Source organism: Oncorhynchus mykiss, chromosome 12, assembly GCF_013265735.2.
Source record: "Oncorhynchus mykiss isolate Arlee chromosome 12, USDA_OmykA_1.1, whole genome shotgun sequence".
Taxonomy (NCBI): Eukaryota; Metazoa; Chordata; class Actinopteri; order Salmoniformes; family Salmonidae; genus Oncorhynchus; species Oncorhynchus mykiss.
The window spans coordinates 30846165-30858889 of NC_048576.1; the positions used below are offsets into that span (position 1 = coordinate 30846165).

The 12725-nt window shown below is 41.0% G+C and overlaps 1 protein-coding gene across 2 annotated transcripts in view; it reads left to right on the forward strand.

The window, feature by feature from the left end:
- The first annotated feature begins 2343 nt into the window (after positions 1-2343).
- LOC110537434 (calmodulin regulator protein PCP4) overlaps positions 2344-12725 on the forward strand; it is a 30610-nt gene continuing 20228 nt past the window's right edge. Inside the window, exon 1 of one of the 2 annotated variants that reach the window (XM_021623474.2) lies at positions 2344-2492. In XM_021623474.2, the coding sequence (XP_021479149.1) occupies positions 2484-2492 (9 nt within the window). In that variant the 5' untranslated portion in view covers positions 2344-2483. The remainder of the gene's footprint in view (positions 2493-12725) is intronic. The other variant, XM_021623475.2, reaches the window with a different exon arrangement.

Genomic DNA, 12725 nt, shown 5'->3' on the forward strand with positions numbered 1-12725 from the left:
TATGTAAATGAAATATTTCCATTTTCTTATTAATTTGCAAAAATGTCTAAAACCCTGTTTTTGCATTGTTATTAAAGGGTATTGCATGTAGATTGATGAAGGGGAAAAAACAATTTAATCAATTTTAGAATAAGGCTGCAATGTAACAAAATGTGGAAAAAGTGAAGGGGTCTGAATACTTTCCGAATGCACTGTATACATCGGTATTGGTCGATGTTTACAAATAAAATATTAGATGTAAGTATTGGCCCATAATTTACACATCATGAATCCATAACTTGAAAGTGTAAAAACAGATAATTATTTTTTTTAATGTGTAGAAATTATAATGGATGAGACTTTGATCAACCTTCATTCACCCACTCAAAAAGACAGCCAGAAGTTTGTTGAATATAGTACCAGTCAAAAGTTTGGACACATCTGTTCATTCAAGGGTTTTTCTTTATTTGTACTATTTTCTACATTGTAGAATAATAGTGAAGACATCAAAACTATGAAATATCACATATGGAATCATGTAGTAACCAAAGAAGTGTTAAATATATCAAAATATATTTTATATTTGAGATTCTTCAAATAGCCACCCTTTGCCTTAACGACAGCTTTGCACAGTCTTGGCATTCTCTCAACCAGCTTCGCCTGGAATGCTTTTCCAATAGTCTTGAAGGAGTTCCCACATGTGCGGAGCACTTGTTGGCTGCTCTTCTTTCACTCTGAAGTCTGACTCATCCCAAACCATCTCAATTTGGTTGAGGTCGGGGGATTGTGGAGGCCAGGTCATCTGACGCAGCACTCCATCTCTCTCCTCCTTGGTAAAATAGCCCTTACACAGCCTGGAGGTGTGTTGGGTCATTGTCCTGTTGAAAACAAATTATAGTCCCACTAAGCGCAAACCTGATGGGATGGCTTATCTGCAGTATGCTGTGCCAGTCATGCTGGTTAAGTGTGCCTTGAAACTAAATAAATCACAGACAGTGTCACCAGCAAAGCACACTCACACCTCCTCCTCCATGCTTCATGGTGGGAACCACACATGCAGAGATAATCCGTTTACCTACCCGGCGTCTCACAAAGACATGCGGTTGGATCCAAAAATCTCAAATTTGAACTCATCAGACCAAAAGGACAGATTTGCAATGGTCTAATGTCCATTGCTCGTGTTTCTTGGCCCATACAAGTCTCTTCTTGTTATTGGTGTCCTTTACTAGTGGTTTCTTTGCATAAATTGGACCATGAAGGCCTGATTCACACAGTCTCCTCTGAACAGTTGATGTTGAGATGTGCCTGTTACTTGAACTCTGTGAAGCATTTATTTGGGCTGCAATTTCTGAGGTTGGTAATTCTGATGAACTTATCCTCTGCAGCAAACGTAACTCTGGGTCTTCCATTCCTGTGGTGGTCCTCATGGGAGCCAGTTTCATCATTGCGCTTGATGGTTTTTGCAACTGCACTTGAAGAAACTTTCAAAGTTCTTGACATTTTCCGTATTGACTGACCTTCATGTCTTAAAGTAATGATGGACTGTCGTTTCTCTTTGCTTATTTGAGCTGTTCTTGCCATAATATGGACTTGGTCTTTTACCAAATAGGGCTATCTTCTGTATAACCCCGTACCTTGTCACAACACAACTGATTGGCTCAAACGCATTAAGAAGGAAATAAATTCCACAAATGAACTTTTAAGAAGACACATCTGTTAATTGAAATGCATTCCAGGTGACTGCCTCATGAAGCTGGTTGAGAGAATGCCAAGAGAGTGTAAAGGTGTCATCAAGGCAAAGGGTAGCTATTTGAAGAATCTCTAATCAAAAATGTAGTTTGATTTAACACTTTTTTGGTTACTAAATGATTCCATATGTGTTATTTCATAGTTTTGATGTCTTCACTATTATTCTACAATGTAAAAAATAGTAATAAAAAATCAACTTGACTGGTATTAATACCCTTTTAATTGTGATTTTTCAACTGAACTGCAGCACTCTCAGAACCCCTACTTCCTGCAGCTATGTTGGTCGGGGCAAAGCTGTCTTCCCACATAATAAGGCTAAATGTGTTGCTATAACACATTTCCTATACAACTTGCAGTGCCATTAACATTGGATGACATTAGCTGCTTTGCATTTCATGAAAACATCTGGGTAGCTTTGATGTGTCGTCTACACTGTGCTGTGACAACAGAAGTGGTATTGGTTTGTTTTATCTAATAATCAGCTGAGGTGACAATAACTTGATAATGCTGCCTTTACGTACGACTATAATGCATGTTTTAGCTCTGAGTGGTGATTTGAGATAGTGCCGACGGCATTCCTATTGGTTTAATGGAAACGTGATGACATGTAAGATTTACTCACGTAGTATAAAACCTCCCCTCTATAACGGATCCAAGGCATCGTGGACAGGACTTCTTACCAGTGACAACTGTACATCAACTGTATATCAAATACTGGAATCATCCTAGCTGCCACACTACAACACTTGGGAATCATGAGTGAGGTAGGTGTACCTGCTTTATTTCAATTATCGCTATCATAATAGCGTAGGCTAATAAACGAATCTATGGATAGTCTGCTGCTGCTAATTTCAGTATTCAAACGGAGCGCAAACAAATCGTGTCAAAGTAGCCAATTAGGATACAGCGTGAAATAAAATAAATTGTTGGTAGTTTCTGCTATGGCAACGATAGTAAACGTTTCGCTAGAATATAAGCAAGTGTCAGTGAAGTCCAGCCGATCTAAAATAATGTATTATCCAACTCCCAGTAAACCAACCCAAAACGGTCCTCTCTGAACCACCACTGGTCATTTTTGTCCTTACGCGGATTTTTTTGTTTAGTTTGTTAATACAATGATGCATGCTTTGGAAATATAGCTTTGGAAATATAGCCTGCGTGCTTATCTTTGTAGGGTAGACACCTTAAAGTAAACACAATTCCAGGCCTGGTCTCATAGACTAGACGTAACATAGGAAACGTAAATCCAGGATGCTCAAAATAGTGTAATACAGTATATCACACTTGTTATGGTTACCTTGTTATGGTTACCTCTTAAGGATCTGCCCATTTCCCCCCCAATTTTTACCTAAAAGGACATACCCAAATCTAACTGCCTGTAGCTCACGACCTGAAGCAAGGATATCCATATTCTTGGTACCATTTGAAAGGAAACACTTTGAAGTTTGTGGAAATGTGAAAGGAATGTAGGAGAATATAACACAATGGATCTGGTAAAAGATAATACAAAGAAAAAAAAACTGTTATTTTGTATTTCTATGTACCATCTTTGAAATGCAAGAGAAAAGCCACAATGTATTATTTTCAGACCAGGTGCAATTTCGATTTTGCAGTGTATGTGCAACATTTTTGACTGATCCAATGAATCATTGTATTTCTGTTCAAAAAGTTGTGTCAAGACTGCCCAAATGTGCCTAATTTGTTTTATTAATAACTTTTCATTTTCAAAATGGTGCACTCTCCTGAAACAATAGCATGGTATTATTTCACTGTAATAGCTACTGTAAATTGGACAGTGCAGTTAGATTAGCATGAATTTAAGCTTTCTGCCCATATCATATATGTCTATGTCCTGGGAAATGTTGTTGTTGCTTACAACCTCATGTTAATCGCATTAGCATACATTAGCTCAATCGTCCCGTGGAAGGGACACCGATCCTGAAGAAATCTTTAAGGCAAAATGAAAGGAGTGTGGTTGGTCAAGGTGGACAGGTAGGCAATATAACACAAACTTTTTTTCATATCATGTTGAAATCACATTAGTTGACAACTCAACCAAATGTAAATCAAATTATACGTTGAACTGACATCTGAGCCGATTGGGATATCATACAAATTGTAATTCGTATCAAATAATACGAAATGGATGAAAGACATCCACAAATGAATACATACCATACAAAACCTAACATAGCATACTAAATGGAGGGAAACAGATTAACTTTTACTATGTTACTTCTACCCTTGAATCCAGGTTGCAGCCCAGCAGCAGCTCCACATTTGTTTTCTGGTGCATTATGATTTTAATGTATTGTTAGAAGAGAACCATAAATCATCTGACTAACTCTATACTTAAAAGTGAGGACATACTAGGATTATAAACTGTCAATTAGCCCAATGACAAGAGGAAACATGAATTTACGTGGTTACATAATAACTGAAGATCTTTGTTGAATGGATACAGTTTCATATGGCCTCTAATCTGGCAGAAATCACCGAAGAACAATCCAGCATTCCGCTCCAGGTGTTCCGCGCGCAAAATACAAATATTCCGGGAAATTGAAAGCAGGTTGTCTAATGGCCGCTGTAAGAGCCATACATAGTCAAAATGTTTTATGCAGTCTTTATTTAACAGTTGTTGTCATACTGTAAAGGTCTACTCAATCATGTAGTCTTCACATTTAATATTTTGCATTTGAAGTAGGCAGAACTACTTAGAGAGGCCTACATAAGGGAATATTCTACCTGTGTGAGAATCATTTGATAAACAAGATTGTTGAGCTATGACATGTAAAGTAATGCTTAATCCAGCATGAATAGTATATGTGTTAGTTGAAGCGGGAGTGATATTGACCTAGACACGAAGTCTGCCAATCAACCAAATGCATCAGTCAGTTCAGTTAAGCCATAAAACTATGTCTATAACAATCATGTCTCAGCTGAAGGCAATTGGTCTCTGTGTTTATTACACTGCTAGAAAAAAACAGAACAAGCCATCCCAGAATCCAGTATATGCAAACACTGCACTGAGCGCTGGAAAAGAGTACATCCTACAGTCACTGAATAATTCAAGGTATACTGCTGACCCATTGCAATAACACATTCTGTTCTGTCACTGCATGCGCAGAGCAGGGGGAAATGGAAATAAGTGAGGCCCCCAATCTTGGACCTTATCACTGTCTCGTTCCCTCAGAACAATGGGCCAATCTTAGAAACAATTGAGCTGCATTTTTTTTGGTCACTTTCCCGGTGTATAGGTTAGTACAGTTGGCCTCGTGCAACACAATTGCTTTCTGTCAATGGAATCCAGCAGCAGTTGGCTGAGAGAGACAGAGAAGAAGAGACAGACAGGGAAAGAGAGTCAGACAGAGAGAGAGAGACAGACAGACAGGAGAGAGAAAGAGACAGACAGACAGACAGACAGACAGACAGACAGACAGACTGGCTGGCCGTGGTAGTGGCAGATGAGGCTAGTCTTCTTAGCTCTACAGCAGCCCCCCCCTCCCCTCTCAACAGCTGCCCCCTCCTCTCTCTACAACTGCTCCCTCTCTATCCTGGTACACATTCTGCCTGGATAGGTGGTCCAATGGAGAGGCTCGGTCAGTGGCTGCCTCAGTGTGTGTGTGAGGGAAGCATTCCCAGGCAACCCTACCCAGTGGGATCCCGAGTGGCGCAGCGGTCTAAGACACTGTATCTCAGTGCTCCAGGCATCACTACACTACCTTGGTTCCATCCCGGGCTGTATCACAACCAGCCTTGATTCGATGTCCCATAGAACGGTGCACAATTGGCTCAGCGTCTTCCGGGTTAGGAGAGGGTTTGGCTGGGGTAGGCCGTCATTGTAATAATAATTAGTTCTTAACTGACTTGCCTAGTTAAATAAAAAAAATACAAATGAAACACATTGACTAGAAAACACATAACACACCTGGGTTTTGGATTGGCTTTCTAGGTGTGTTGGCTACCGGTCTTTAGTGCAACATTAAGTCGACAAGAACCAAAATCTACTTGTGATGACAATTATGAAAGACATGAAAAATGATTGTTGTCTATCAACAATGACAAGCCACTGGGGTCTGACAATCTGGATGGAAAATTACTGAGGATAATAGCAGACGATATTACCACTCCTTTTTGCCACATCTTCATTTTAAGCCTACTAGAGAGCGTGTGCTCTCAGGCCTGCATGGAAGCTAAAGTCATTCCGCTACCCAAGAATAGTAAAGCCCCATTTACTGGCTCAAATAGCCAACCAATCAGCCTGTTACCAACCCTTAGTAAACCTCTGGAAAGGATGGTGTTTGACCAGATACAATGCTATTTCACAGTAAACTAATTGACAACAGAATTTCAGTGTGCTTATAGGGAAGGACACTCAACAAGCACAGCACTGACACAAATGACTGATGATTGGCCGAGAGAAATTGATGATAAAGGGATTGTGGGGACTGTCTTGTTAGACTTCAGTGCGGCTTTTGACATTATCGATCATAGTCTACTGCTGGAAAAAAGTATGTGTTATGGCTTTACACCCCCTGCTATAATGTGGATAAAGAGCTACTTGTCTAACAGAACACAGAGGGTGTTCTTTAATGGAAGCCTCTCAAATATAATCCAGTTTGAATCAGGAATTCCCCAGGGTAGCTGTTTAGGCCCCTTGCTTTTTTCAATTTTTACTAACGACTTTGAGTAAAGCCAGAGTGTCTATGTATGCGGATGACTCAACACTATGCACGTCAGCTACTACAGCGACTGAAATGACTGCAACACAACACACAATGACTGAAACTAGCTGCAGTTAGTTTCAGAGTGGGTAGCAAGGAATAAGTTAGCCCTAAATATTTCCAAAACTAAAAGCATTGTATTTGGAACAAAACACTCACTAAACCCTAAACCTCAACTAAATCCTGTAAAAAATAATGTGGAAATTGAGCAGGTTGAGATGACTAAACTGCTTGAACTAACCCTAGATTGTAAATTGTCATGGTCAAAACATATTGATGCAGTAGTAGCTAAGATGGGGAGAAGTCTGTCTATAAGAAGGCAGAGCATCGCTTTATTAACAACACTATCAACAAGACAGGTCCTACATACAGGCCCTAGATTTGTAGCACCTTGACTACTGTTCAGTCGTGTAGTCAGGTGCTACAAAAAAGGACTTAGGAAAATTGCAATTGGCTCAGAACAGGGCAGCACGGCTGGCCCTTGGATGTACACAGAGAACTAATGTCAATCTCTCCTGACTGAAAGTGGAGGATAAATTGACTTCATCAGGTATTGAGGTATTGGCAAGTTCAGTGCACCGAGCTGTCTAAACTACTGGCACATAGCTCAGACACCTACACATACCCCACAAGACATGCCACAAGAGGTCTCTTCACAGTCCCCAAGTCCAGAACAGACTATGGGAGGCACACAGTACTACATAGAGCCACGACTACATGGAACTCTATTCCACATCAAGTAACTAACGCAAGAAGTAAAACTAGATTTGTAAAACAGATTTAAAAAATTGCTTTATGCAACAGCGAGGACTATGAAGCAACACAAATATTGGCACAGATACACACACACACACACACACACACACACACACACACACACACACACAATAATATACGCACTATACATACATATGGATTTAGTACTGTAGATATGTGGTGGAGTAGGGGCCTAAGGGCACACAGTGTGTTGTGAAATCTGTGAATGTTTAAAAAAATGTATAAACTGCCTTCATTTTGTTTGACCCCAGGACGAGTAGCTAATGGGGATCCATAATAAGTACAAATACAAAATACACTGAGGTATGAGATCATACTGTACGTCGCTGTTACGGCCATCGTCGGGAATGAGACCAAAGCGCAGCGTGGAAAGTGTACATCTTCTTTATTTAAAATGAACAACAAAAGATAAACAAACGTAAAGTTCTGCAGGGCTATACAGCTACTGTGCCAAAACAAGATCCCACAAACTCAGGTGGAAAACATGTGATTCCCAATCAGAGACAATGATAGACAGCTGCCTCTGATTGGGAACCATACCCGGCCAACAAAGAAATAGAAAACTAGAATGCCCACCCAAATCTAACCAAATAGAGAAATGAACAGGCTCTCTAAGGTCAGGGTGTGACCGTCGCAGAGCACCTATCTGACAATGATTCTCCCTGCTCATGTTTATATAGGTTTCTATGGTACTGCATGAACACAGGATTTTATAAATGAGATCACTCTACCCCTACCTATATGTACATATCTACCTCAATTATCTTGTACCACTGCACATGGACTCAATACTGGTACTCCGTGTATATAGCCAAGTTATTGTTACTCATTGTGTATTTGTTCTGTGTGTTATTATTGAAAAAAATATATCTTTACATTGTTGTGAAGGGCCTGTAAGTAAGCATTTCAATGTTAGTCTACACCTGTTGTTTACGAAGCAAGTGACAAATAAAATGTGATTTAATAAGACATTACAAAGTGGGATCTTGCAGCACACAAGACATTCACTAGCTTCCCATCTCCATGATGGATTTATATGCCCATAAAGAATCAAGCCAAGGCTCTAGAGGGGCTCTGTGAATAAATAATTAAATGGAAATCAATGCCAATAGTCCCCACTAGCTCACCTCCCACCCCACCACCCATTTACTTTCACACAAAGTTTCTACCTAATGGAGCTATAAATAGGCCTAAATATACTCACCAGTTTGTGCCCAGTATGAAGACACTGGTATGGAATGACAATGTGTTCCAAACAATGTGCAGGTAACCAGTCAAGATGGGGCCCAGTATTGCGTTACTACTGGGTTATATAATCAGACTATGCATGTGTGGAGTAGAAAAGAGGTGGTGCGCACGGTGTATGGGGGAGGGTGGGAGATAATCAGAGAAAGAATCACATGCAATCATAAACCAGTCACACACCCTGGTCCCAGTCTCAGCCAGAGCCTTGAAGAATTGCTTGGTCTCAGTGTCTTTTAAACACATCGCAACCGTCCACGCTGCAGCCTCCTGGCTGGGGGCTTTAGGAGCCATCTGTGGTCTTGAAAAGCAGCTGGGTAATTTCTTAAGTATACGCCTGTGTATTATTTGTAACTGCATCTGTACATGCATTAAGTTCTTGTGTCAGGCCTCTGGCGATAGCATTATAACCCGGGCCCTAAATCCACATCATCTCCACATTTAGAGACAAGTGACCGTCCCTCTGTCAATAGGCTAGATTGGAATGGTCTCCACAAATACTCAGATATTAAGCAGATTTGTTCAATATTTTTTTGTTGCATGCAGGATTATGTAAATCCGCTCGGGTGGAGATTTGGTTCTGTCTGTGGTGCGGTGTATCTATCCCGTCCTGTCACATCTCCATTCCAAAATCAAATCTAGAATCGGCTTTCTATTTCACAACAAAGCCTCCTTCACTCACACCGCCAAACTTACCCTAGTAAAACTGACTATCCTACCGATCCTCGACTTTGGCGATGTCATCTACAAAATAGCTTCCAACACTCTACTCAGCAAACTGGATGCAATCTATCACAGTGCCATCCGTTTTGTTACCAAATCACCTTATACCACCCACCACTGCGACCTGTATGCTCTAGTCGGCTGGCCCTCGCTACATATTCATCGCCAGACCCACTGGCTCCAGGTCATCTATAAGTCTATGCTAGGTAAAGCTCCACCTTATCTCAGTTCACTGGTCACGATAACAACACCCACCCGTAGCACACGTTCCAGCAGGTATATCTCACTGGTCATCCCCAAAGCCAACACCACATTTGGCCGCCTTTCCTTCCAGTTCTCTGCTGCCAGTGACTGGAACGAATTGCAAAAATCGCTGAAGGTGGAGACTTTTTATTTCCCTCATCAACTTTAAACATCAACTATCTGAGCAGCTAACCGATCACTGCAGCTGTACATAGTCCCATCTGTAAATAGCCCACCCAGTCTACCTACCTCATCCCCATACTGCTTTTATTTTATTTACTTTTCTGCTCTTTTGCACACCAGTATCTCTACTTGCACATCATCATCTGCTCATTTATCACTCCAGTGTTAATCTGCTGAATTTTAATTATTCGCTCCTATGGCCTATTTATTGCCTACCTCCTCATGCCTTTTGCACACACTGTATATATACTTTCTTTTCTCTGCTGTGTCATTGACTTGTTTGTGTTATTGGCTTGTTTATTGTTTACTCCATGTGTAACTCTGTGTTGTTGTCTGTGTCACACTACTTTGCTTTATCTTGTCCAGGTCGCAGTTGCAAATGAGAACTTGTTCTCAACTAGCCTACCTGGTTAAATAAAGGGTAAATAAAAAAAAACATTCAGATTTAGACAGGTCAGGCTCATTCAACAGCCATGATATATTTCGTGTTGATGAGACACTCACTTGTTTAATTTCACAGCCTCTTCGCAATGGCAACAAATCACAACACTGTTTGTTCTATTGCCTTCAAATTTATTTTGGGGTAAAAATAAGCATTTTAGTACGTTGAGCGTGATGTCATTATGAAATTATGAAACACGATGTGATAAAACACTGCCTCCACAGTGAAGGTGCAGTGTGGTTAAGAAGATGGGTAGATGATCCAGAATGTTCTATCCCTGTAGAGACTTGGGGGACCCAACCAACAGACGCTTAACGTGCTGTAAATAAACCTTACCAATGTCTCTGAGTTAGTTGTCGATTGTGATCGTGCAGACAGATAGATAAAGTAGATGAAGAGAGATAGATTGGTAGATATATAGTCAGAAAGAGCAGCACAGCCAGTGTCGCCTCCAGGCTTAAAAACAGGGTGCAGTCAGCCTTGTTTGATTAGCTTTGAGAGCATGGTCCAGTGGTTTGGTGTTTTCCATGTGAGTTGTCAGTGTAGGTTAAGATGACAAGTACTGAAGTATGCCATTCATATGGATGTGTGTACAGTAGATGCAGAATAATAAGGAAATGGTTCATTGATTCAAAAACCATCAATCATGCATGCTATGATCAACTAACAGTGGTATATAACTTGATTTTGACATATTACATTGCTATAATATAGAAACTTAATCAATTTCATAACATCCTCTATTTGAAAATAGTATTATTTAAATCTTAACCTATTGATGCTCTGTCTAAGTAATGGCAATGCATCAGACAAAGAGTCCAATATGGAACTGCATCCAAGATTTTGGATGCATGGTGGCCTTGGTGCCTACTTAGCAAAGCCCTCTGTTTCATCATCAGAAGTGGACCACCAGGCCCCCTCTTCACTCTAGCCTTTTCTACATCAATGGAAAAGAAGAATGAGAGAAGGTTGCTACCAATTAGTGTAAAAAGGTCGGTGTAGCAGAGGCGAGGAAGGTAGGGAAGAGTAGTGTCTCTTTGTGTCCTTTTTACCCTCGTTTCTACTGATGAAAGTCAGAAAGAGGGAATTAAATTCAGCTCAGAAGTGCCTGTTCGACAGATTTAGGCACCAATTCAGTCAATGGAAGTCTGAGGAAATTAGCCAAAGTAAATTTTTTGTTGTTTTTGACCTGAACAATATTTTTGAGTTAATCTGTTAGTGGAAATGTCATATTAATTGGTATAATCTCTTCTGAATGACTAACTGGCATCTGACAGAGTGCATAGGTATAACTTTTTAAAATCATATGTTTCTCTGAAATTGAAATTGGTCACAGTCCTCAGATCAGTCCATTATGTAATACTCCACGGTGTACGAAACATGCAACATTACGCTGGTGATACATGGTCCTGGTTCAGAATTATTCAGTGCTCATTGTGAATCACGATGCCACACTCTGACCCTAATCGCCCCTCACAATGAGCAGAGATTATGCTAAAATGATCTGTAATCCAGCTAAATTGTCTGATCCCTGTCTGCTGTGCACTCCCCATAACCTGGTCCACAACATAGGGCTAACATCAGAGGTGTGGGATGGGGACAGACACCAGGAGAAGGAGAGGAGGCAGATTTAATTTCTAGCAATTATTAAAGGTTACTTCAAGTTTCACTTCGTTGATCTATGTGCATGCACGCAGGTGGGTGGAGTGGGATTCTTGGAGTAGAGGACACCTTTTGGTAACATTATATCGTCGCTGGTCCAACACCCATTGTCAAGGTGGCAATAGCACACAGCCATTCAATCTCCATCGACAAACATTGGCAGTAGAATGGCCTCACTGAAGAGTTCAGTGACTTTCAACATAGCACCATCATAGGGTTCCACCTTTCCAACAAGTCAGTTCGTCAAATGTCTGCCCTGCTAGAGCTGCCCCAGTCACCTGTAAGTGTTGTTATTGTGAAGTGGAAATGTTTAGGAGCAACAAGTGGCTACCGAGTTCCAAATTGCCTCTGGAAGCAACGCCAGCACAAGAACTGTTCGTCGAGAGCTTCATGAAATGGGTTTCCATGGCCGAGCAGCTGCACACAAGCCTAAAATCACCATGCGCAATGCCAAGCATTGACTGGAGTTGTGTAAAACTCGCCGCCATTGGACTCTGGAGCAGTGGAAACGACGGACGAAATGGGTTTGGAGAATGCTACCTGCCTGAATACATAGTGCCAACTGTAAAGTTTGGTGGAGGAGGAATTATGGTCTGGGGCTGTTTTTCATGGTTTGGGATAGGCCCCTTACTTCCAGTGAAGGGAAATCTTAAGGCTACAACATACAATAACTTTCTAGACAATTCTGTGATTCCAACTTTATGGCAACAGTTTGGGGAATGCCCTTTCCTGTTTAAGCATGACAATGCCCCCGTGCATAAATCAAGGTCCATACAGAAATGGTTTGTCGAGATCGGTGTGGAAGAATTTGACTGGCCTGCACAGAGCCCTGACCTCAACCCCATCGAACACCTTTGTGATGAATTGGAACACCGACTGCAAGCCAGGCCTAATAGCCCAAAATCAGTGCCCGACCTCACTAATGTTCATGTGGCTCAATGGAAGTAGCAATGTTCCAACATCTAGTGGAAAGCCTTCCCAGAAGAGTTGAGGCTTTTATA